At 38.3% G+C, this 25,767-nt stretch overlaps 1 protein-coding gene across 3 annotated transcripts; it reads left to right on the top strand.

Annotated features, from left to right (window-relative positions):
• Positions 1 to 293: 293 nt before the first annotated feature.
• slka (STE20-like kinase a) lies at positions 294 to 25,744 on the top strand. Of its 3 annotated transcripts, none has more exons than XM_026937810.3 (19): positions 294 to 1,271; positions 7,016 to 7,180; positions 8,265 to 8,313; positions 9,366 to 9,515; positions 9,765 to 9,837; positions 10,037 to 10,231; positions 10,690 to 10,771; positions 10,868 to 10,999; positions 11,132 to 12,307; positions 12,388 to 12,518; positions 13,119 to 13,242; positions 13,647 to 13,826; positions 17,255 to 17,326; positions 19,121 to 19,250; positions 20,299 to 20,423; positions 20,941 to 21,129; positions 21,228 to 21,353; positions 23,488 to 23,601; positions 23,748 to 25,744. In XM_026937810.3, exons 1-19 carry the CDS (start codon positions 1,122 to 1,124, stop codon positions 23,892 to 23,894), a joined length of 3,510 nt encoding a protein of 1,169 aa, XP_026793611.1. In that variant the 5' UTR covers positions 294 to 1,121; the 3' UTR covers positions 23,895 to 25,744. The 3 variants fall into 3 exon arrangements, with proteins under 3 accessions (XP_026793611.1, XP_026793605.1, XP_026793619.1); XM_026937804.3 differs by lacking the exon at positions 17,255 to 17,326 and adding an exon at positions 15,810 to 15,902 and having other exon boundaries at positions 295 to 1,271; XM_026937818.3 differs by lacking the exon at positions 17,255 to 17,326 and having other exon boundaries at positions 296 to 1,271.
• The last annotated feature ends 23 nt before the right edge of the window (positions 25,745 to 25,767 follow it).

Below are 25,767 nucleotides of genomic sequence, written 5' to 3'. Positions count from 1 at the left end.
TATTCCATCTCTCTGTCTTTCTGTCTATAGGAAAGTGACTTTTCCAGTCCAGGCCAGTCTCATTACTTTATTTCAGTTTCCAAATCCTTTCAAATTCACTCAATTTCAACTTTATATATATATATATATATATATATAGAGAGAGAGAGAGAGAGAGAGAGAGATGTAAAATATATTTGTATATAGTGTTATATACAGTTCATAGTTGTACCACATGACTGTTTTCCCTCCACACCATTACTGCTACACTTCAACAGCTCTAGTTCCTGCTGAACTAGAGCGTCACCATGAGGCGGCAGTGCGCATGCGCAGACTCTTTCTTCATCACCGCTGTGCGCGCGCCTTCTCCATCCAGCGACGGCTCCTCATCTATTTTCAGAAGTTAGACTGAAACAGACTGAGCTTTTCCTGTCAGTGAGGATGGGCGCTTTGAATCAACACAGCAACCTGTTCTGCCGGGCGGAGTAATGTGATATGTCTGGTAATAGGCTAGAGTAGTGCGGGTTCTTGTTTTAGGCCTATTTTATTTCTCTTTCTGTAACCAGGAACAGGCTGGAGAGAGGCGGCGCGGCTGGGCCGTGACTGTCTGTGTGGCTTGACTGGAAGCTAGCTGTAGCAGCTTTCCGAGCAGTTTGGACTTCAGCATCCGTTTTCTTCCGTTTGGACTCCTTATATTTGTTTGATAAATACACGGTTTTATTGATTTGCACCTATTGTCTGACAAGGTGAAGCGAAATTTCTTTTGAAAGTGGATTTTCTCGAAGAAGGACCAGCTCTCATTTTACTGCTAAACCCGAGAAAATAACTGAAGGAGAGGACTACTATTTTGTATCGACGGTCGGATGATTCAGTACCGTTATGGACATGTTTATGGATGTAGCTTACACACTTTATCACAACTGCTCACTTCTCAGTAGGCTAGTAATTTCCGGCACATCCAACATAAAGTAGAGATAAGTCTATCTTGTGCTTTTAACTGCAGTGTAATTATTATTATTATTATTATTATTATTATTAAATGCGTGGCAAGAGCTAGCTAGCTAGTTAGCAAACTTAGTTGAATTAAGGGTTAGTTAGTTTTAGTTATTTATTTAACAGATTCTCCTCGAGCGGTAAAAAAGATGTCGTTTTTCAACCTGCGGAAGATATTTAAGCTTGGCATCGACAAGAAGAAGAAACAATACGAACACGTTCACAGAGACGTGAATCCGGAGGAAGTGTGGGAGATTGTGGGAGAGCTCGGAGATGGAGCCTTTGGGAAGGTCTACAAGGTAAAGATGGCAGACTGTGTTTTTGTTTTCCTCAGTGCAGTAAAATGTCCTAGGTAGAGACACCACCTTTTTCGCCACATGGCTGTTAAGCTGCTCAGCTCAGTTTTGCCGTGACGTTTGCCATTTTGTCTCTGTCTGTTGATCATTCTGACTCACCACATACTCTTGCACAGAATTTGTGGAGGAGTTTGCAAGCTTGTTTATCATTTTGATCATATGTCAGCCTGGTGCAGGGATCCCTAATTCCAGTCCTGGAGGAACAGAGTGCAGAGCAGTTTGGTGAATACCCTGGTCAAAGACACCTGATTCAACACACAGGTTATTTCCCAGGCTTGGTAGGAGTGTTATACTCTCAGAAATAAAGGTACCACACTGTACTTTTCCTCATCACTGGGGTGGTACCTGGGTTCTACTTGTAATCTTTTACCTGGGAAGGTCCATGTGGTGTAGGTCGTGTCAATTTTGGGGTGAAAATCAGTTTTTACTATTAGAAAAACATGTTTGGTATACAAATACCAGAACAACTTTTGATTTTGAAATTGGACTGCCTTTAGCTTGGTAAATTTGAACATTTTGTGCACTATATAACAGGTGAAAAAAAGTAAAAATACAAGTTTTCAGTAATATAACATTTATTCACACGAACAATGTGAGAACAATACCATTAGGAAGTGTCAATTAAGAAACTACCAGATTAGTGACCTTAAAGCACAAGTTTCATCAAGTCTTGCTTGACATCAATAAATTAATGAATAAAAATATCCAATATAATAAACTGTGCTTCAAAATTCTCTTAAAAGGCAAATAGAGCATAGGTTTTAATTTCATTAAAGATGTTCCTTTGAAAACAAATATAGGCCTCAGTGAAATCCTGGGCCAAAATTTGAAAATATTTATTATTTTCAAGTAATGATTTACCAAGCAAGACATAATATAATTTTAAAACTTAAAGTGATTTTGAGTTTCTCATGTCAAAATGCATGTTTTTAGCACCCCCCATATTGTATATGTGCACTTTTACAAAATTGACACACCCTAATGTGGTGTGCAAAGCTTTAAAGGTGCAGTGATCTTTTATGTCTAATTATGCACCTTAAATCATATGCTTGTTTTCAAGTAAAATACATACTAAAGGTACGGCAGTGTTACCACCCCAGCGACAAGGAAATATACAGTTTAGCACTGAGATTATTGAACACAGGAATCACCAGGGATGTACCAGTGTGATCCTCAGTATCACAGTCAGATTGGATTTGGCTCAGATTGTCACCTTTTCACCTCTAACATTATGCACAACCTGGCAACAAAAGCTTTCTGAGAGCAAGATGTCAGTATCAGATCAGCATTGCCTATGCAGGGCTCTGATATTGGTATCGTATTGAAATAGGGGGAACTGTGTGTCTTTCGAAATCACCAGCAAGTCTGGACTCCTGCTCTCCAGGACTGGTATTGATGACTCCTGCATTCATTAATGTAATAGGCTACCAGCATTCCCCTATTATATGTGTAAGACACAAAAGACTATTGACAAGGGTTCAACTGTACTACGAGACAAAACAGTTGGATCTGGAATACGATACGTGGTACAGATGAACTCGTGATCATAAGGGCATAAAGACCACATAGGTTTGTGCTACAACTCTTGTTTTTGCTTTTTTTTTCTTCTGCCTTTTTGAACACTGATGCTATTTTAAGCCTGCAACACCACAGAGATTATTTGCAAATTCAAACTAGTTAACGGTTTGTGGTTCACTGTATGTTTGAACCCATATAGGATTTCTGGTTCGCTGGATATTTAAGCACATTTCATACATCATTAGAACATTTAATCGCTAAACTGTTAGACTGCAGAAAAATATAAATTGAGTAGACATAAATATGTATTAAAGTAGGAAGTAAACCTTCCCACTGACATCTTGCCTGTTAAAGATAAGCTATAATGTGTGTAATGGTTAAAAACTGAACTAACCATACGCATTCAAGTGAAAAACATGTGAACTGCACACTAATGAAAGAAAAAAAAAAATCACTAATAATTTATTGGTCAAAATGTGGGCATAAAGACAGTTCAAAACAAGTTGAAAACTCAGTCATGCATGTCAGTACTCTCAGGGATAGCTTCTCAATCACATAGTTAAAATGCTTTGTTAGTGCGCCCTATCGTGGAATGCATTATACATTTGCCGTACAGTTGACTGGGTGTTCCTAAGATGCCACCCACGTCACTTTTTTTTTTTGACATAATAACCAAGAGCAGAGGGTGAATTTTTGTTGTGTCTGAATCTGATCCCTATTCACCAAATAGTGCACTTTTTTGTAGTGATGTCTGAATTCTCAGTGGGAATCATATTCACTGGATATTGCACTATATCATTACCCATAATGCACTATAAACCATTGTACAGCTGATACATTGCTACTTCCTCACTAAGTACTACAACGCTTGAAATTTAGTTGTCAGGCTGGATACTGTAGCATGCAACTATGTATATAAATATAATTCATAATGTTGCTTAAACACATCTAAAGCCAACAGGTATTAATAGTGTTGTATTTAATGCTGATAATCACTTTGAATACTGGTGTATTTTTGTGGTTTCTGGTTACTAGTTGATTTAACATACAAACTGTTTAAATAATGGTGACTTGTGATGATGTGGTTCTGGTGCGCTTGCTAGTAAGTGTTGTGTGAGTTCAGCCCCATGTCTCCTTTACTGTTGCCTCCATATACAACACTGTATATCAGGGGCTGTGAACTGGAGGACCGTGAACTGGATGCAGTCCCAAAAAAAGTATTTAGGCAGGTATAACTGAGTACTAGCCATTGTTCAGCGACTCTAAACATTAACCATGACAGCTTCTGTAGCAGATCCTCTGATGCAGTTTATCCAATGACGCACATTTATGTAAATAATTTAGCTGAAGGCAGATTATTGGACCAGAGGCTCGCTACTGTACTCAAGATGTTCATTCAGAATGGGGAGCGTTATCACAGACTTTAATAGATTTTTCATTTTATTTACCCTGTCTGTTTTGATTAGTAAACTAATGGCATGGCTTGTTGCCTTGACTATGCAAACAGAATGTTAAAAGAGCAAACAGAGAGAACGCGCGTTTATTCTCCTTGAAAGTAGTAATGTGACGCACCAAAACTTAACTACAATGATTTATCTATTTATAGCCAATAACTAATCACTAATGCTTAAGCTTTTTAAAACAGCTGTTGTCACCATTCAGTCATGTTAGTTGCTTATCTGCACCTTGTGTAAACAAGGAATTTTGTGTAATTGGACCTTTATAAATTTTAGTTGAATACCTCTGGTCTGTATAGTAAATAATGATTGAATGAGTGATGGAACCATTTTAGCCTTTAACTGTAATAATCTCCATACAATTTGTTAATCAATTGTATATTGGTTAACAAAAAACAGCTGGTGGAAAAAAAAAACCTTGAGTTAAAAGCTGGTGGTTAATTTATGATGCTGTTAGTGTGCCATTGCTTTAGTGCTATCCTCACGAGGGATTTAAATAAAGTTCAGTAGGATACTGTTACATTATACCTTATAACACACTCGCTCTATTTTAATGTTTCATCTTCATATAGAGGTGTAGTGAAGTGTGAACAGGCACATAGTGATTCAGCAGACGGATCAGTGGGAGAGGCTCTCAGTAAATGTCCCTTCCCATAATCTTTACATCACAGCAGAGCGAGGTGGATGGGTGTGGGAGAATACTGTGAGCATGTGTCACACCAGAGGACTCTTCCATATGACATTCCCACCCTCAACGCAAACACCAGGCTCAGAACTAGAATAGCTGCAACACTGAATGAATATCAAAGTGAATAGGCTACTGTATTTTTTATCGTGATGATAGATGTTTATCGTTAGTATCTTACGTTGTGTGCTGTCTTAAACTATTGCCTAAACATGCAGTGACAATGTACAAACTATCCGTATTAACCTAATGATATTCTGAAAATTAGCTGTTCTATAATTATCTGTATTGGACATGCTGTTTGTGGTCTGTTGTAGCTTTCAGAATATTGTGTTAGGTCGGCTCCTTTAAGTTGTGTAAAAGCTGCTTCCGTTTCCTCAAAGATTACAGAAGGGAGAGGTGGCTAGTACAAAGAAAAGCAGTGTGAGAGAGTGTATGATGTAAAGCTTTGTGTAAATAGAAAGGCTGAGCCACACACACACTTCTCTTTCCTTTCTGTGTCCACTGTTGTGTGTGTGTTTTTTTTTTTCGTATCCATAAACATTACACTTGAAGCTCTTTCCAAAATAGGCTTGGCACTTCCAGCTGTGTAGGAACTAGTGATTGGATTTGTGTCACTCCTCCCATTGCTGACTTAAAATAGATGTGCTATAAAACACACTGCTAATGGTACACACTCTTTATCAGAGACTGGACATGAACTTAATCTGAAATGAGTCTTCATTTGAATGTACTGAAATGAATCTTTGTATAAGCATAGATGATTAATCTGTGCTCAAATATGGAGTACAGTGAACAGTGGGGTTACCACGGCTATCTGTTTGTGCCACACCTCTTGATGATGTAACTGCCTTGTTTCCGCTTTTTTGGTTCTGCTTTTTTGAACATTGGTGCTATTTTAAATCCACACCAGTTACAGAGACAAATTTATTTGCAAAGCCAAACTAACAATTGGTTTGTGGTTCACTGCATGTTTAACCCTTACAATCCGGTGATTAAATGTTCTAATATTAGGAAATGTTATGTTAGCTATTTCAATTTAACCCTTAGAGGTGTCTGCTTATTTTCGCCTGTTTTTTGATACCTACGTTTAAGAGTCAGTAAATATGATCCTGTTTCAAATAGATATGTGGTGATATTTAAATATTTTTTAAGCATAGATGGGTTGTTGACACCATGAACCTAGATATCATAAAACTAGATATCGTAGCGTGAAAAGTAGCCATTGTCCTCTGAGGGTTAAACTCGGACAGGAATTCTGGTTATCTCCACATTTGAGCGCAACATTGTCTATACTATTAGAACACATAATCAGCAAAGCTATATACATTAGGGCAGCACATTTTGATGAGGCACTTTTATTTTCAACTTAAATATATGTCAAGATGGCCCGTTGATTTTAGTTCCAGTTCCCGTGGAAAACACTACAGGTTTATTAAATGTAAAGATCACTTGATTAGATAAGGTCAGATGAAGCAAACTTTCCCATTGACACTTTGCCTGTTGTAAAGCGCATAAAGGGTAAAAACTGAACTAACCTTGTGCCTTCAACTCGAACAATAATTGAAGCTATAGTAGGGCTACAGATGAATAAATCTTTGTATCAAATGCAGACTGTTCATTAGTCACATTCATTTTTGAATGCTAAATAGAGACATGAACATAGACTGTAAATAAAGGAATAAATAAATAAGCCATCACACCAGGCAACCAAACACAGAGTTAAGCAACTGGTGAGCTTCTGAGTCAATAACAAAATATGTAATGTTAAGTAACTTTACTTGTACACCTATATTGCAGTATAATGCATAAAATATTTGGAGTACATAAGATCTAGATACTATTAATTTATATACCGAAGCTTTCTTTAATTACCTGTTTTTTGTTCTTAAAGAAAGATTCCTCCTGTGTTCTGTCTAAATTTCATATTGTTATGCAGTTTAGACTTAGCATGTTTAGATCATTTGCACGTTTTTGGACTTCTTTGCTGTCTGTTGAACCATCTTGCATGTATCGTTTTGTTTCAGGCTCAGAACAAGCAAACAGGCGTACTTGCAGCTGCTAAAGTGATTGACACCAAGACAGAGGAGGAGCTGGAAGACTACATGGTTGAGATAGATATCCTTGCTTCCTGTGACCATCAGTACATTGTCAAACTGCTTGACGCATTCTACTTTGAGAGCAAGTTATGGGTAAGCAGCTTCTCTCTTTTAGATTTATTCACTTAAGTCTGAGTGGTTATGCGCAAGTCACCTGAGCTGTGAATCTAAATACAGACGTAGTTAAATATGCACATGCTTCAAGATGTGAAGAAAGCCATGTTACTTCACGTTACACTTGATGTAAGAGTAGAGAACTTTACAGCAATTTTCACTCTGCAGAAGCCCTCAGTCAGTAAGTAATCAACAAGTAAGCTCATCATGCTGAACACTTCTCTTTCCTGAATTTGCAGTTTGAAAAACGTTCTATGCACATTGCTGCTTAATTTGCTCTTAATGAGTGATGGCTTTTCAGTTTGTTTTAATCTGCTCTCTACACATTCATGTGTGGATCTTTTCTATTTGGCCACTGAACTCCCAAAGCAATTAGGTGCAGGTGGTTTCAGATGGTGCCCCCTCTATGCTCAGTGTATATGGGAGGATAATATACCATTACAAATGAGCTGAGAAAGTGCTTATGAATTAATTATACGCTGGTCCAGTTTGCTTCTGCAGGCAAATCAGAGGAGATTAATGCATGATTCCCATCAACACTGTCATGTTTACTTAAAGGTGGGAGAAGGATCTCAAGTCACTCAGCTGTTAAAAGCTTTAAGTACACTGAAATAATTATTCCCATAGCATGGAGTATCTGTGAGAAAGATTTCAAATATATATGAGCAAAATCTGTACTCCTATCACTTGCAATTTAATACCTTTCAAATGACCGCAATTCCATATAATGGTGCATAATTGAATAGTAGCTGTCTCAGTTAATCACCAGAGTACCTGATCTGTCTGAATTTGCTGGATTTTGGAATAAATTAAATCTGGATTGAAATCTGGCCATTTTCTCTGATTTTCTCTGGATTTAATTTGGTGTGGGGTCAAAATCAAATAATTGTGAGCATCCATTTTGTCAAGAGCTTTTAAGTATTTGTAGTCCATTCGTTGCTGTTATTAAATTTTTTCTGATTAGATGAATTAGTCATTGTTCTAGGAAGTGTATGTAACATGATTGAGTTTGTAATAAAGTTTAGTTCTGCTCCTTCTGTCTTTCTGTTCCCTCTGTTTATAGATACTTATTGAGTTTTGTGCAGGAGGTGCAGTCGATGCTGTCATGTTGGGTGAGTTTTATTTTCTTTGTTTCATACCAGGCTAAAGAGATATTTCAGAACTGTTGAATCATTTCTCAAATAAATACTCTCGAATAAATTATGCTTCATTCCACCGAACCTCACTGCCACACAGTAGGCTAAGCTCGCTTCAGCACTGAAGAGGTCCAGGCATGTAATTATTGCAGTTCCAGTTTCAAGGAGTGGTTACTGCAATTCAGCCTTTTTCTGCTGTATTATTTGGATGTGTTCCTAAAGCCTTGTGCACAGTTTTTCCACTAAATGTTTTGGAAGTAGATTATACTTGAAAAATGGAAAGACAGATTGTTCCTTATGCCTCTCTGAAGCATTGCGGTCACAGTCAGCAACACATTTAATGGATCATGTTCTTATTTTTCATGAAGTCATTTCTCTGTTGTGCCTGAAGACTGACTTGTACTGTAGTGAATTATGGTCATTATTTGAACAAAATTTATAAACAGCAGAATTCAGATTGTACAATTAGTTGCACACACATATGTTTTTCATATCTTCCCACCTTCATCTATCACCTGAAACTGAAGTGCTTGTAGGTGCTATTAGTGAAGTAGTATAGTGTATAGGTTTATTGGGAATGGCTTGGTTTGAGCTGTAGACCCAAGAGTTTGTGTTAGTGTACTCCTTTAGTGTTGCTAACTCACTAACCCTCTTATCAGGGACTCAGTCACAGCTCTTTCACAAGGGTGCAGTGTTATCAGCTACCCAAGGGCAACAGACTATTATAAAGGATCATTCAACTAATAAACAGAACAGTTTCTTATTTTTCTGCAAGTCTATTTTGTAGTCAAAAATTACATGGAGCGGGTAATAAGAGGTTCCAAATTCAAAACAAACATACAAAAAAACCTCTTGTTCAATTCATCTTGCCACTTCAGCCCAGGCGTCGGCATGATTTCAGCTGGAAAATTAGGTTAAACCTCAGAAATAACAAGATGATTAAGTATTTTTAAACCATTTTTATAAGTATGTACAGTTATATAGAACTGCATAAAATAAAATATATATTTTTGTGCACATGTATCCAGAGCTGGAGCGGCCACTGACAGAGCCACAGATCCGTGTGGTGTGTAAACAGACCCTAGAAGCCCTGGCTTATCTTCATGAGAATAAGATCATCCACAGAGACTTGAAAGCTGGAAACATTCTGTTTTCTTCAGATGGTGACGTCAAGCTGGGTGAGGGTTTTTTCTCAGCTACGTTCACTTTTATAATTTGTTAGGGTTCCACTGAGCAAATATTATTCATTTATATATAAAATATGACAACATCAAGGTTGCAAAGAGAGACTAATATTCATTGGACAATGATTGTGCAATGGAATACAACAGCAGCTTCTGAAAAAGGCTCCTTTCTTAAGTCTTGTTGCCTCCAGTTTACCTGTCATCAAACGTGTATCTCTAATCTGGGTCAATGTCTCCACTTAGCTGACTTTGGAGTGTCTGCGAAAAACACTAGGACTCTACAAAGAAGAGACTCTTTCATTGGGACTCCTTACTGGTTAGTCATCTGTTCCCGAAAACTCCAAGACAAATATATTGTTGAATACAGTTTATGTTGTAAACAGAGGAGTGGTAATGCCAAGGACACAAAAACAGAACAATTATAAAACTCTCTGCTAAGACATTAGTTGTCTTATCTTTTTTTCTACTTTTTTCCCCTCTTAATCTTTTTTGTTTCACCCCCCTTGTGTCTGTAGGATGGCCCCTGAAGTGGTGATGTGTGAGACATCAAAAGACAGACCGTATGACTACAAAGCGGACATCTGGTCCCTTGGGATCACACTGATCGAGTTGGCACAGATTGAGCCTCCCAATCACGAGATGAACCCTATGAGAGTCCTGCTCAAAATAGCCAAGTCTGAGCCCCCTACACTCATGCAGCCCTCCCGATGGTATGGCTGCAGAATCACAGCTATATTTTTTTTTTTTTTGTTGTTTTTTTTTGAAATATTTGTTTTAATTAATTTATATGTATAGTACATACGATATACATGTATTAATTTGCCAGACACTTTTAGTCAACTATAAGTGAGGTAGAATACAATTTGAACTTAGAAATGTTGCATTAGCCAACAAGTAGGTTTTTTTTTTTTTTTTTTTTTTTTTTTTTTTTTAAAAACAAAGAGCTTGTGAATCTCTGACATAATGATGTGTGCAGGCTGCAGGCAGCTGAAATGAGTAATGATGAATCAGTTTAGCAGTCGCCTACCCAGAGCACCTCCATATGGGGAGCCTGAAAGTGCACAGAGCTCACTTGATTGTTGTGTTTTTCTAAATCTGAGTGATGAAACATTCAAGTTTCTTTTGTTCAGACATGCATTTTCTTTTGACTCTGTGCTGGATTGAACAGGTCTCCAGAGTTCAGTGATTTCCTGAAGAAAGCTCTGGATAAGAATGTAGACCACAGATGGAGCTCAACACAACTCCTACAGGTGACTTATCCATAAAGCATCAAAAGGGCCCCTACATAAAAAAAATGGCATAATATTTTCTCACATATTTTAATGGTTTATCTTATTTTATTTCAGCATCCATTTGTTTTAAGTGTAAATGATAACAGACCTCTGCGTGAGCTGATTGCTGAAGCTAAAGCAGAAGTGTTTGAGGAGTTTGAGGAAGGCAAAGAAGAAGAGGAAGAAGAGGAGACAGACACACAGATGGTATCTGTATTCAATAACTAGTAAATAATTATTGTCAGTATGGTCTGGTGTCCTTTCTGTCTTATGCATTTAATGCCTTGTGTCTTATGTAGAATACTATTCACAACAATTTTTTCTTCTTTGTGCATGTAGGATGTGCGGGGACATAAGCGTGCACTGTCTGAAATCAGCGCTGGCAGCTTAGAGGACGAGAAGCTTTCTGAGAATGCGTCTATGCTGGAATCAGTCACTGAGATAGCTGAGCCACAGGCAAAACCCAAAACAGCTGAGGACAGTAAGAGGAGCTCAGCTGTGGTTCTGGATTCCTCTGATCCTGACCATGCTGATGAAGAGAGCAGAAAGGCAGCTGCAACTGCAGACCTCAGTCCTAAAGACTCGCATGCTGGAGACAAGAGTGTGTCAAGCCAGGAAGAAATCCAGACTTCAGAAAGCACTGCTGAGGAGAAGATTCCTGAAGTTCCAGAGACCCAGAAAGATGCTGTCCAGAAGACCGTGACTGTCAGTGAAGAGACTGGAGAGGAGGAGAAGGAGCAGACTAGGATGAATGAACCTACTGAGAGCTGTGAGGAAGAAAAGGAAATGGTGGATGAACAAAAAGATCAGCAGGTCGAGAAGAAAGAGGAAATGAAGCCAGAACTCTTAGTAGAGGAATGTTCTGAACCTGTGGAAATAACTGAACCACAGAACACTCTCCCTGAAGAAGCTGTTACTGAAGAGGGTGAGGTGTGTATGGATGACACAGGAAAGACAAAGAACTTGGTTGAGACTGAAGGAGTGACAGAGAAGAGGAAAGAGGATGTACAGCAAGAGAAAGTGGGAGAAGAAACTGGTGTTGATATGCCTGCAGAGGAGGAAAAGGAAGAGGTGGAAGAAAAGAAGCTCCAGCCAGAAGCTGAAGAGGACCAACCTAAAAATGAAGTAGATGCTAAGGAGTCTATACAAGTGGAAAACAAAACAGAGTCAGTGACCAATACAGTTATTAAAGATACACCTGCTGAGACAGAGAAAATGGTGAATGAAAGTAAGACCTCTATGGATGTGTCACCTGCCATTATCATTAATGGAGAAAAGGATGAGGTAGACCATATGTCAAAGAAAACCCCAGAAACAAATAATGAGCAATCTGCATCCCCTGAAGCATCTACAGAGGATGAGGTAGACCAGAACAGAGCTGTGTCAATTAAACCCGATATTGAGAAGGATTCTGATTCAGGAAGCAGCTCTGCAGCAGATACCAACAGCATTGACATGAACCTTTCTATCTCCAGCTTCCTGTCCAGAAGTAAAGACGGATCTATTTCTGTACAGGTAAGAATATCACAATGTGCCCTGATAGATTATTCACCTTTTATGAAATTGCTCGTGTTCATGAGGTTGTACTTGCACAGGATGCCAAATACCAGAAGAAGACTCTGAAAAAGACGCGCAAGTTTATGGTGGATGGGGTGGAGGTCAGCGTCACCACTTCAAAAATAGTTACTGATAATGACACCAAGAATGAAGAACTGCGGTTTTTAAGGTAATGTTTTAAGCGACCTCCAGCACTGTTATTAAGCATCTGGGCATAATTTTTTTTAATTCATAATTATATATTCCAAGAGTTGAATAATACAGAACTGAATATTGTCAAATATTATATACACATGGTGCATGATTATATTTCACATGATGCTACCGTGTCCTCTCTGGGTGACTGTGTATTGCCATTGTGGATTTGTTCAGTTGTTACTGATCCAGATTTTTTCCAGTTAATTTGGTTGGGGCTTTGTCCTCATGTGGGACTTTGAAGGTACTTTAATAAGTTATTTATATCATTATCTCATGTTTCAGTGCTTGGCTTATTTTTGAGATTTCTGAGATTTCCACCTCTCAGGAAAAGACTTTGCTTTTTTGGTTTGTTTAATTATGTGCAGTGTAAAAACATGCCAAACTAAATCGCAAACAAACGAAAAAGTATCTATTTCTCTCTTGGTAATCAGACTAATAGGTGTGAAAGTGCTCTAAGATACATTTGTCAAATCTTGTATTTTAGTGCTGCTGTTGTGGTGTATTTTGACTTGTTTTAGCTTGGCACTGTGTTGTGTTAAGTGAAATGATGTCTTGTGTGGTCCTGCTGTAGGCGTCAGGAGCTGCGTGAGCTGAGGCTGCTACAGAAGGAGGAGCAAAGAGCCCATCAACAGCTTACCAATAAGCTGCAGCAGCAGAAAGAGCAACTGTTCCGGCGCTTTGAGCAGGAGATGACAGTCAGTGCCTTCATATCTTTACAGTACATGTTAGTTAGTTTGCAGCAGGGTCATTAACATAAAATTGTCAAAGTCCATAGCATTCAGTGTTTTCCCTTCATAACTAGAGAATCGGGACTGTGCACTGCAGCAGTTTTGGAGTTTGTGGCACACTGCAATTAAAGGAAAGATATTTTTTCTTGAAAATTAACATGTCACATGATCTCAGAGGACTAAGGGTACTTCACTCAGAGATTAAAAAGAATATATATATTCTGAACATTATATTTGGCAGTACAGACTGTCAGGTGACCTCAGTTACACAAGAGGCCCAATTCAGCGAGCTCAGGTTACCTGGAAGGTACTGGCTTTCATCAGGTTAGCGTACCTCTCACTCTTTTTCTCTCTCTCTCTCTCTGTCTTAGGTAAAGAAGCGTCAGTATGACCAAGAAGTGGAGAACCTAGAGAAGCAGCAGAAGCAGACTGTTGAGCGTATGGAACAAGACCACACCAATCGTCTGAGGGATGAGGCTAAGAGGATCAAATCTGAGCAAGACAAGGAGCTCTCCAAGTTCCAGAACATGCTAAAGAATCGCAAGAAAGAGGTAAGTGGGAGAGAGCAGTCATATTTAGTACTGTAAGCATGTCAGTATAGAAATATTCTAAAAGCTTATTGCCATATTGGTCTGCTTTTGTATGGTGGAGGGGCTGTGCTGCATAAATCAGCTTCATCTACATTCTTTATTTCGGTGTGTGACTGTCACAAAAGCTGCATACATGGGATGTTTCTACAATGAATGTAGACTTGCAGCTTTGTTTCAGATCACAGGGACTGCTTCTTGCAGCTGCTTTTGAAACTGTCTTCAAGGTCATCTTGCACATTGTTTGCTGTGTGCCTTTGTGTTTTTACTTTATTCAGCCAGGACAAAATGCTGGTTCACTGTAATCAACACATTTTACACTTTGGCTCTGTTCTGCTCCGACAGTTCACTTTTAGCCTAAGCTATTAACATAAACTCTTCCTCAGTTTTGAGTTTAACTACTCTAACATTTTTCTTTAACATTTCTTCTTCTGCATGTTAGTTTCTTCATGGTTATCATCTAAAGGGAAAGTTTGCTTTATCTGAATAATATTTAACGGTGCTTTTATTATAGTGTTTACATTGGTGGTTTTCCATCTGGGTCATGTATGCTCTGTTTTTTTTTTTTCCACCATAGCCTTGGCATGATGCTAAAATTGTGTTAAATAGACATGTGAATAGAATTTTAAGCCTTAAGTTTTATCTAAGTGCCAGTGCTCTGCATGCACTATTAAGCTGCTATTTTAACTCCTTTTCCCTCTGCATGGCCATTCCTGAATCACCCAGATATGGCAGTTAACTGCACTGTACTGTGTTCAGCTTGGGTGGTATTTCATATTTACGAATTATTGTAACAGTGTAAGAGATGATTTAAACTTTAGTCATCTACAAACTGTATACAGTATTTTGAATGTTTAATGTGTATTATCTCTGTTATTTTTAATAGATGCCCTGTTTACTTTTGCATATTTATTAATATATTGTTAATGTTTTATTGTACATATTTTATAATGTTTAATTGTTACTAATGATGATGATTGTGTGAATGGGCAAGTCTGGGACTTGGTGCTGTGGTGGAGGGCTTCAGCTGGTTCATGGTTTAATAGTAAAATGCTTTTTCTCCCCTGCTACTTTTATATAATTATAATAGATATGATCTCTAAAATGGTGCTCACTAAACGATATTGTAAAATTTTATATTGGGGAAAATGAATTCTGTAACACTAGGCTATATTCTGGCAATAAACCCAGTAACATGCTACCATATTTCACATTTTGTAGCAGCCCATTTCCCTCAGTGAGTAAAATCTATATCATTACCTCAGGACCCTTTTGATCATACTTGACTGGTTCTGTTGTTGTAGAATAGCTGCTAAGGCAGCAGTCAGTCGTGAAAAAGTTGTGAAAAATGCAATAAAAGTGCAGAGATGTGTCCTACAACTTGGATTAAGGTTCTAGGTGCAAAATGTGCCTGCTGAGGTTTCAGTAGGACTTAATTGGCTACTTTCACAACTGGAGAGTACTGAGTACCACTCCTCCTTTCTTTTCTTGTATTCACGATGAATATAATTGCAGTTCTATTGCAGTGTGCATCATTTTAGAGATTTAGATAAGTTGAATGTTTTCAATAATATAATGAGGGTAATGGTTAATCAATACATACAAAACCTTCTCTTATTCTTAAAACTTTGTTTATTCTGTTTCTGCTACTCATCTGTTTTCTACCATGGTGTCTGATTTATACATACTGTGGTATCTAATCCATTTCTCATTAACAGAATCGACTTACCAGTCAGAGAACTGACTCTTAAGGTTTCTGGGACATCTCCATTCAAATATAAATCTGCACTAAATCATCCATGAGCTGCTTGATTCTGGTTAGCGCTTCAGTGGTACTAATAAACAGACTGGTAAACTTTATTATTGCATGACTAATACATAATATCAGCTGTGCTCAGTCCTCAACACAGCAAAATTCCCAACCATCTGCATACTCGTACACTGTAGGTCAAACAGGAGATCGGCATGTCCCCCAAACACATGAGAAAAGAGCTTATGAAACGCTTAAAGGAAGACCTCGTTGTTATTCAGCAAGAAGAGGTAAAGACTCATATGTCATCACATGCTCATTACATGTGTATTTATGTGGACACAGCCATTCTTATACAGACAACACTGATTCCAGCAATTAGCAAGTTTTGAAAGGTAGCTTCATTTGGGAATTCAGTGGTTAGGGCACAACAGACAATACAGACAATAGTAAACCATACTGTTCCTCTTTTCTGTAGTTATTTAGGTGACTATCTTGTATTTTAAACTTGTTCCCATTTTTAAACCTAAAACACAAAACTTAAATTCAGTTCAATTCACTTTTATTTGTATAGCACTTTTAACAATGACACTGTCCATTGGCAAGGAAAAACACTCTGTGGCAACAAGAGGAAGAAACCTTGAGAGGAATCCGACTCAGAAGGGAACCCATCCTCTTCTGGGTGACACCGGATTATGTGTTATAAAGCATTTCTCTTCAATAACTGTATACTATAGAGTCAAGTATAGTCAAGAACGGAAACGTTAAATTATCAATTTTGTTAAAAGGGCCTTGAATATGTGCGCCAGTTTTACCTTTAAGTCAATCGTATCAAACTGAAGTTATCAACTGTTCAGTGATCGAGACTTGAGTGTAAACTTTTCTTAGCAATTGCAGTCAGTAGGCTATCCAAGGAAAACATCCACAGCCATCTTTAGGGTGTCCGAGTGGTACCATCCACACTCGTACCTCAGGAGTAACATGCAGCTTGACAGAGAGAGAGAGAAAACGCAGATTATTAGGTATGCTCTTCTCCTGTAATGGATGAAGATGTACATTGTGCGCCGAGTGCAAGCAGGAACTCCTGCAAGTCTTGCTATGATAGCATAACTAAGAGTGAGAGCCAGAAGGTAACACAGGGCACCCTGGGACATCGAGCGGCTCCACCAACAGAGCTTGTTTCCATACGCAGCATGTTAAGATGATACTATACAAAGTCCCTTCTTTTCTCTCTTCTTGGAGCAAATGGATGTCCGAGTTCAACTGACCAGGTTTTAACAGACTAATTTGTACTGACTAAATATTACTACTGTTGCTTTTTTGCTTCAAATCCAAAGCATGTGAAGGACACTGAATTAATGAAGGAACAGCCTGGAGATCACCTGCTGACTTTCAAACTCATTTACTGCTTAACAAGTCTTTTCCCTCTTAGCCTTCAGGATCTGTGTTTACTGCTTCTTGTCTACCTGGTAGTCTCGCATTCTTAACCCAGAACCTTAAGCCACCAGCAGCTGAGAGTGAGTGTGAGAATCTGAAAGTGTGCGAGTGGGGCGTGTATAGATTTTGGAGGGTGGCAACATGCCACAAGTGTGTGAGTGACTTGTCCCTGACGTGGTAGAGTGCACTGTGTTTCGCTCCACAGGGTGTGGCCCAGGTTATGATACAGTCTTTTCAGTTGTCCTCATGTGCTCTGTTCAACGCTCAGATGCAGGATGTAAGTTTTGCCCCTTATTCTCCCTGTCCAACCCCCCTGCTCATATGTGCCTGCCTACCACCAAACATTTAAACGTTTTGCTCAAGAAAGTCATTTATTTAACTAAATAACTGATGTATAGGCCACTACAAAACTACATACATCCACTGACATGGCTTTGTTGTGTAATATTTAGAAAGATATTCCTATTATATAATGTATTCCTTTTTTGATCTTTGCATTAAGCAATTAATGAATAATTGTAATGTGTTCCACTGACTAATGACACTTTAGCGTTGCATTAGGATGGAGAAGGCACATGTGAGCTGGGTGGTGCTCTTGTGTTTTGGAGTGCTGTCGCTGTTGTGTTATGGTGCAGTGTCTCTCTTTGAACACAACATACTGTGCTCTGTTATTTACTTCAAATGTACTCGAGTTCCTGTATATTTCATTCTCACTGTTTTTTATCTGTGCCACTGGGCTCTGTGTTCACAAATGGAAAAGCTGATCATCACTGTGGCTACAGTAGGACTTGTATCGTAGGGTAACAACACTAAAACATTCTCTCATTGTGGTAATATGTACTTTGCAGTGTAATGTTTGGTGAAGAGTTTAGATAAATGATTAATGTTAAAGTAAATGATTTATTGAGAATCGTATTTTCAGATTTTAAAAAATGCTATTTGTGTTACTCATTGTGCTGAACTTTGTACTCTATCTTAATGTAGACCTGTGTTTTAACCAGGGCTCTGAACAATGATGAGGAATGAAAACAAGAACATAAGTCATCCTTATTTGTTCGGGAACAGAAACGTTAATTTGAAATGTCTGTTACCGGTTAATAATATTATTTTTCTGCTCTGTGTAATCCACTATCTTATTATTCATGTCTCTCCTGTAAACTCCAGGATGTTTTGAATCCACATTGTGTTTTGCGTGATTTCATTCAGTGTATCATTTTTACATGAGCTGTGCAGCACAGACTATAATGTTACATGGCTTCAATTTGTGGATGAAGAAACAATGTAATTTAAATTTACTGCAAGTATTTTCTTAACGTTAAACCTCATTATATTAAAGTATGCGTTCAGCAGAGAAGCAAACCCCATGATAACCCCTTAATAACCCATTCAGAATGTATAACATTGCATTTGGCCTTATTTTAATAATAACAATCTCTGGTAAATTATTATGGGCTATTTTATAGCTATATGTTGGAGCATAAACAGTAAAATTTCATGTGTGTGTGTGTGTGTGTGTGTGTGTGTGTGTGTGTGTGTGTGGACCTGACCTTATCAATGCAAACACAGCTGCTGGGTCTAATAGCTTTCATATCATATTGGTCTTACATACAGCCTGAGTAAATGGAACCTAATTAAATGTAATTTTTTATTCTAATCAGTTAAGGAACGTTATTTTGTGGTTGGAAAGCAAGAATGGAAACGTTAAATTATTAATTGTGGTCAGAGCGAACCAATTAAGATTTTTGAAAACATTTTGTCTTTGAGCCCTGGTTATAACTTAGAATATGCTCCATTCATCCATACTGGACTGTACCATTTTTTTTTCACGAGATGTAAATGTTGTCTTGCTACAAGACATTTATTACTGTTAGTAATTTTGTTTGACTTTTTTCTCCATGCTTTTTCAAACAGTACTATGGTCTGTGCTAGTCTTTTACCTGTTTTTCGTGTGTAATGTTTTGTGACAGTTTGCTAATGGTTGTGTAGCCATTCTGCAGTTTAAGGTACTAATTGATGCTGATGTTGTCTGTCTTTGCATTCCCTCCTGTCTCTTATTCAATCCTAACAACAGGAACAGGAGTTTCTGCAGAAGCAACAGCAGGAACTGGATGGCGCTCTGAAGAAGATCATCCAGCAGCACAAACTAGAGATCGCCACCATAGAAAGAGATTGCCTCAACCATAAGCAGCAGCTTATGAGAGGTCAGATATTTTGACTAATTGGCTGTTGAAGATTGCAAGTGTATACAGTTGGGTCATAAGTTGACATATGTCTTAAAGAATCTGCAAAATGTTAATAATAATAAAAAATAAAAAAAAAAGGGATCATAATTTCATTTAGTTTTTTTTTTATTTAGTACTGCCCTGAATAATCTATTTCACATAACAGATGTATACATATATTCCACAAGACAAAATAATAACTGAATTAACACCACTGAACCAGTTCAAAATTTTACATACGCTTGAATCTTAACACTGTGTGTTGTACCTGGATGATCAGCGACTGTTTTTATGTTTTGTGATAGTTAGTGTTCATGAGTCGCTTGTTTGTCCTGAGCAGTTAAATTGCCCACTGTTCTTAAGAAACCTCCTCCAGATCCACAAAATGCAATTGTTATGATCCCTCTTATTTTATTTATATTTTTTAACATTTTGCAGATTCTGTAAGGCATATGTAAATTTGTAACCCCAACTGTATATATAAATATGTACAAGCTGCCAATACCACTATGAAAATTGATGTAGATTACATTTGTGCAGCAAAGTGGTGATGTGGCAGTAGCAGTATCTCCTCAATCCAGCTCTTACCACATTTTATTTTTCATGTTCTGTTTGATTAAAAAGAACACTTATCAATATTCTTTTATTAGGGTCAATAAAACTAAACTAATCAAAAGTATCAGTTCTTTTTTCCCTGTTAGTCAGTTCATCAGCACATTTAAGACTTTATAAAGACCAGTGTTAGGCCTTGGGTTGTGACACAAATATGGCTTGGCAAGTGATTGAGTGATTCTCCGCAGTGAGTCAGACACTGTCGGAAGCATGATGCAATGGCTATTTATTGACACGCCTGGACCTGTATACTGCCTGCTTTCTTTTCTGGCTGAAACTGTTGGACAGTGTGTCTATTCTATTCCTGTTGATTTCGGTCTATTTATCATTTCATCTTGCTCCATCTCTCTCTCTCTCTCTCTCTCTCTCTCTCTCTCTCTCTCTCAAATTCATCTTATCACATGCTTGCATACAGCGCGTGAGGCAGCCATGTGGGAGTTGGAGGAGCGCCACCTGCAGGAGAAGCACCAGTTGCTGAAGCAGCAGCTGAAAGATCAGTACTTCATGCAGAGGCACCAGCTCCTAAAAAGACATGACAAGGTGGGTGAATAAAGCAGGCATTACAAAATTTAACATTAACAAATTAGTGAAAATTCTTAATTTCCACTTATTTTAGTAGTTCTTAAGGGTATTGCTTAATTTTATATGTGACTACAGAGCAAAATTGAACATCCTGCAGACCTACAGGGTATATAAATTTGAAGCTAGTTTGCATTTAAGAATACCTTGCAGAAACTCTAACTCAGTTCTGTGAGAAGCCTTGTGTTTTTGCCTGTTGTATATATTTTTTTATTTGTATGGCGAGTCCCTTATAGTAAAATTATTTCAGTTGTTGCAAATGGTCTGGAATGTTTTAACTGCCAGCATTCTAACTAGCTAGCCAAGTCCCATTAACAATGAATTTATGACCTTTATTAATTGCATAACCATCCAGCATCAAGATTCTGAGCAAATTAAGTAGTTTCACTTCTATTTTTGTGCCTGCTAATGCTTTGTGTATTGCTTGTGTTTTCTGTATGTGCACTGATGTCCCTCTTATACCATGGCTAAATAATAGGAGATGGAGCAGATGCAGGGTTATAACCAGCGCCTGATAGAAGAGATGAAAAACAGGCAGGCTCAGGAGAGAGCTCGACTACCAAAGATCCAGCGCAGTGACGCAAAGACTCGTATGGCCATGTTTAAGAAAAGTCTGCGCATCACTGGCACAGGAACTCCGGAACAGGACAGAGAGAAAATTAAGCAGGTAACGCACAAAGAAGGTATTGAAAGAAATGTTGATACTAATTTGTATGCTAAGTACACAGGACTAGTGTATATTGTCACACTGGTTTTCGGGGTTAGTTTGCTGCACAGGAGGAGAAGAGACAGAAGAATGAGCGACTTCATCAGCACCAGAAGCATGAGAACCAGATGAGAGACCTTCAGCTTCAGTGTGACTCCAACATCAGAGAGCTTCAACAGCTACAGGTCCACACACACACACACACACACACACACACACACACACACAAATACATAATTTGGAGGGAAGTAAACCTGGGTGTACATTTAAAAAATTGTTTGATGTACTACTGAGATATACACTCACCAAGCACTTTATTAGGAACACCATATTAATACTGGGTAGGGCCTCCCTTTGCTTTCAAAACAGCCTCAAATCTTCGTGGCATGGATTTCACAAGATGTTGGGAACATTCTTTTGAGATTCTGGTCCATGTTGACATGACACAATGCACCATACAATTCCTGAAGATTTTTTAGGTGCACTCTCATGCTGTGAATCTCCCGTTCTACTGTATCCCAAAGGTGTTCTACTGGATTCAGATCCAGTGACTGGGAAGGTCACTGAAGAACATTGAACTCATTGTCATGTTCATGAAACCAGTGTGAGATGACTTTTGCGACATGTGCATTATCATGCTGGAAGTAGCCATTAGAAGATGGATAAATTGTGGCCATGAAGGGGTGCACATAGTTAACAACAATACTCAATTGTGTGGCATTCAAGAGATGATTGGTATTAACTGGAAACATTCCCTACACCATTACACCACCTCCAACAGCCTGGACTGTTGACACAAGGCAGGTTGGGTCCATGGATTCATGCTGTTGGTGCTGAATTCCAACCCTACCATCTGTGTTCCTCAGCAGAAATCCAGATTCATCAGACCAGGCTACGTTTTTCCAGTCTTTACCTGTCCAGTTTTGGTGAGCCTGTGCCCACTGCAGCCTCAGCTTTCTGTTCTTGGCTGACAGAAGGGGAACCCGACATGGCCTTCTGCTGTTGTAGCCCATCCGCCTCAAGTTTTGGCATGTTGTGCATTCTGAGATGCTTTTCTGCTCACCACCCTTGTACAGAGTGGTTATCTGAGTTAATGTAGCCTTTCTGTCAGCTCGAACCAGTCTGGCCATTCTTCATTGACCTCTCTCATCAACAAGGCGTTTCTGTTTGCAGAATGCTGCTTTTTTTTTTTTTATTGTTTTTTTTTTTTTTTTAATTGCACCATTCTGAGTAAACTCTAGAGACTGCTGTGTGTGAAAATCCCAGGAGATCAGCAGTTATAGAAATACTTAAACCAGCACCAACAATCATGCCATGGTCAAAATTACTGAGAAAATTGCTGTTTATTTTCTACCTATTGCATATGACATGCTTTTATAGAGCTACAGTGAACTTGTGCACTTGCCCCACTTCTGTTAATGCCCTTGTAACATTTAGAGAAAGGGTCATATAGATTCCTTCTTTTCTCCATCTCATGGACGAGTTTCTCTTCATAAATTTTTGGTATGTGACAGTACCAGCTCAGCTCAAAATAGAAACAGGCATCCATCAAAAAAAAAAAAAAAAGTGCACCTGTCGCCTGCTGTGCTTGCTGTTAGGACATGGTCTTAGGGTAGCAGCTGTCAAGGCGTCCATTATAGGCACGTATTGTAAGAGCATTTTATTCATTCTTTTCTAAATACCTGTAAGTGAAGGTTTTTAATTATTATTAATTTTATTTTTTTTTGTAATTGGTGCATCATTACTGCAAATTTATTCCTAAATGACATTTAAAAGGTCTTTCAGAAAAATAATGCATTGAACTTAACAATATCTGCAGACATGCTGCTTTGCCAGAACTTATTAGTAGCCTTCAGCAGGGCTTAGAAACAAAATAAAAAAATTCAGTCAGTTCACCCTGAGCAGAACCAGTATTTTGATGTTTTCATTCTTGCATTCCAACGCCAATATAAAGTTCCCAAGATAATTTTGCTTCAAAGGATACCCTTTGGTTATTGAATTGCAAAAAAACAAAAACAAAACATGTGCCTGTCTGTCTGCTCATTGTAAATATCGATTTAATAATTGATTGTGTGGGGTGGTGTTTTTTTTGTTTTTTTTGGGGGGGGTGCTGACTACTGAGTAATATGGATACCTATTGATAGTCTGGGTTAAACAGCCAAGACTTTTTTTTTCCCTCTCATTCTCATTTGTGCAAACAGCAGGTTTCGTTATCTGTATCATAAGCAGACTCATTATTAAAATGACTTAATAGTCCTGAGCTATGTGTCTCAGTGTGAACATTCAAAATAACTGATATTCTTTCATTTGTGAATCTAGAATGAGAAGTGCCATGTGCTAATTGAGCATGAGACTCAGAAGCTGAAGGAGCTGGATGAGGAGCACAGTCAAGAGCTTAAAGACTGGAGAGAGAAACTTCGTCCCAGGAAGAAGGTACTGCCCAAGTAGAGATTTACAGATGTTTTTACAGATGCTGTGGAAATACCACTTAATATTGGGAAAAAAATCCACTATTAAGCCTTTGATCATTTTTGGATATCTCTGTAATGCACGTGTGGTACTTTTCATGTGTCCTCCAGGCTCTTGAAGAAGAGTTCACTCGGAAGATGCAAGAACAGGAGGTCTTCTTTAAAATGAGTGGGGAATCAGAATGCCTGAACCCCACTGCCCAAAGCAGAGTTTCTAAATTCTACCCTATTCCTAGTGTCCATTCCTCTGGTTCATAACCCAGATCATATGAGGCAGCAGAAGGCTCTGTAGGTGCAACATCAGCCTGGTGCGCCTTCTCTGTCTGAACTTCCACTGTATGTGACTGGAGGAACATTGGATTGAAGTTAATGAAGTTCACCTGAATATGGAGGGGACTAAACAGCATTTCAGCAATGGAAAACGAGTTAATTAGTAAATTGCCCACTCTTAAACTATGAATCCAATGGATTAATATTTTATTTCTTTTTCTGTAGGCTGCTGGGAGTTTTGCATGGCTATGGCACTAGAAGAGATTAGACACACACACACTTTTGTCTTGGGAAATTGGGAAAAAGCATCAGCTGACTAAAGTCTGTACAAGGTCTATGATGTATGATTTCCACTACGATTATGGTCTAACTTGGTAATGTATCCCCTGAATCATTGAAACTGTAGAAGACCAACAACCTTGTCAGTGTGTGTATGTGTGTCTGTGTGTGTATATGACGCACAGATGTATGCCTTGTATCAAATTGAGCTGCCTTTTCTTACGTCTCGGATAACTTGCTTTTCACTGTTTTCCACTGTTTGAGAGTCTTCAGTTTCTTATTGTTTCTGTGTTGTTTCAGCAAATGCATTTTTATGGCCTGTCATAACTCCAGTATAATAAACATTAGACCTTACAACAGCCATAACTGAGGGAAGGTGAGATGTTAATGAGGGCTACCTTTTTCTCTACATACAGATATAAAAGCATATTGTACAAGTTCTACTAGATGTTGTGAAATATCAGAAGCAACTTCTCATATGCGCACAATATTAAACCTGTCTCTAAACTAGCAGCTGTGCAGTTTCTAAGTATACAAGAAAGGAAGTGGGTTACTTATGTTATAGCCTCAAAAGGAAACTTGAGGTTGCAGGTTAACTGAGAATGTAATTTTTCACTGTTTGAGAAAGGAAGAAGAGGGTGACTGTATAATTACCTATGTGTTATGTCCAGTGCTTTCTTTATGAAGAATTAATTATACAAAGTGTAAACTTGCACATATTACTCTGTTTACTATGGTTCGTTTGAACTTTTTGTTGATGGGGATGGCTCTGGTATTTGGATGTATAGCAGTGTGAGAATGTTCATTGCCTTCCATTGTTTTGTTTTTTTTTGAATAACTATTTCTTTGTATCTATTTCTGTCATGCAAGAATGCCACTAGTGCATAAATTCTGCTATGCGGCTCATGCATATGTGGCCTAATCCTGCATCATTTCAAGTTACATGTCATGCAGACTTGACACAGCTCTTCCGATTTAGGGATCAAGAAGGCTGCTTTAGACGGTTTTCTGCTTAGCAACGGGGAGAGTGACGACAAAATGAGTTCCCAGCATGCTCTGTGTGCAGCCAACAACTGGTACCAGACTCCCAGCAGCAGGAGCACATCTGCACTGAGAAACAGTGCTTTTAGCAGATGCATCTTATTTTATTGTTTTGTTCTTTTCTGATTTTTTTTTTTTTTTGTCAGAAATACATATTCAGTGCATTTTCTGTACAACATTTACAATGCTGGCATATGTGTCCATACTACTCTTGCATGCTGAATCCTGAATGCTGGATTTGACTAAGAACTGGAGCTCTATGGACTTTACTCTCTTTAAGTCCCATTTTATGCTAGTAACGGCTTCGGTTGAAACCCTAGAGCTGCATATGATGCGTCACAGATCAGGATCTTTGCCACTGGGATAGCAACAAGTTATCCTGGGGATTTTATTTGACTGGACAGTGGAATTTAAACCTTGTGGCACTTAGGTGGTCTAAAGCATTTTTAAAATTGATTTGGCTGATATACTGAATAGCTCATGTTATGCTGTAAATAAAATCTTACCATTGTATTTTATCCATTTCTTTTTTGTGTTTTGT

This window comes from Pangasianodon hypophthalmus, chromosome 3 (genome assembly GCF_027358585.1).
Source record: "Pangasianodon hypophthalmus isolate fPanHyp1 chromosome 3, fPanHyp1.pri, whole genome shotgun sequence".
Classification (NCBI taxonomy): Eukaryota; Metazoa; Chordata; class Actinopteri; order Siluriformes; family Pangasiidae; genus Pangasianodon; species Pangasianodon hypophthalmus.
The sequence above is the reverse complement of the archived record's forward strand: the minus strand, read 5'-3'. Positions and strand labels throughout refer to the sequence as shown.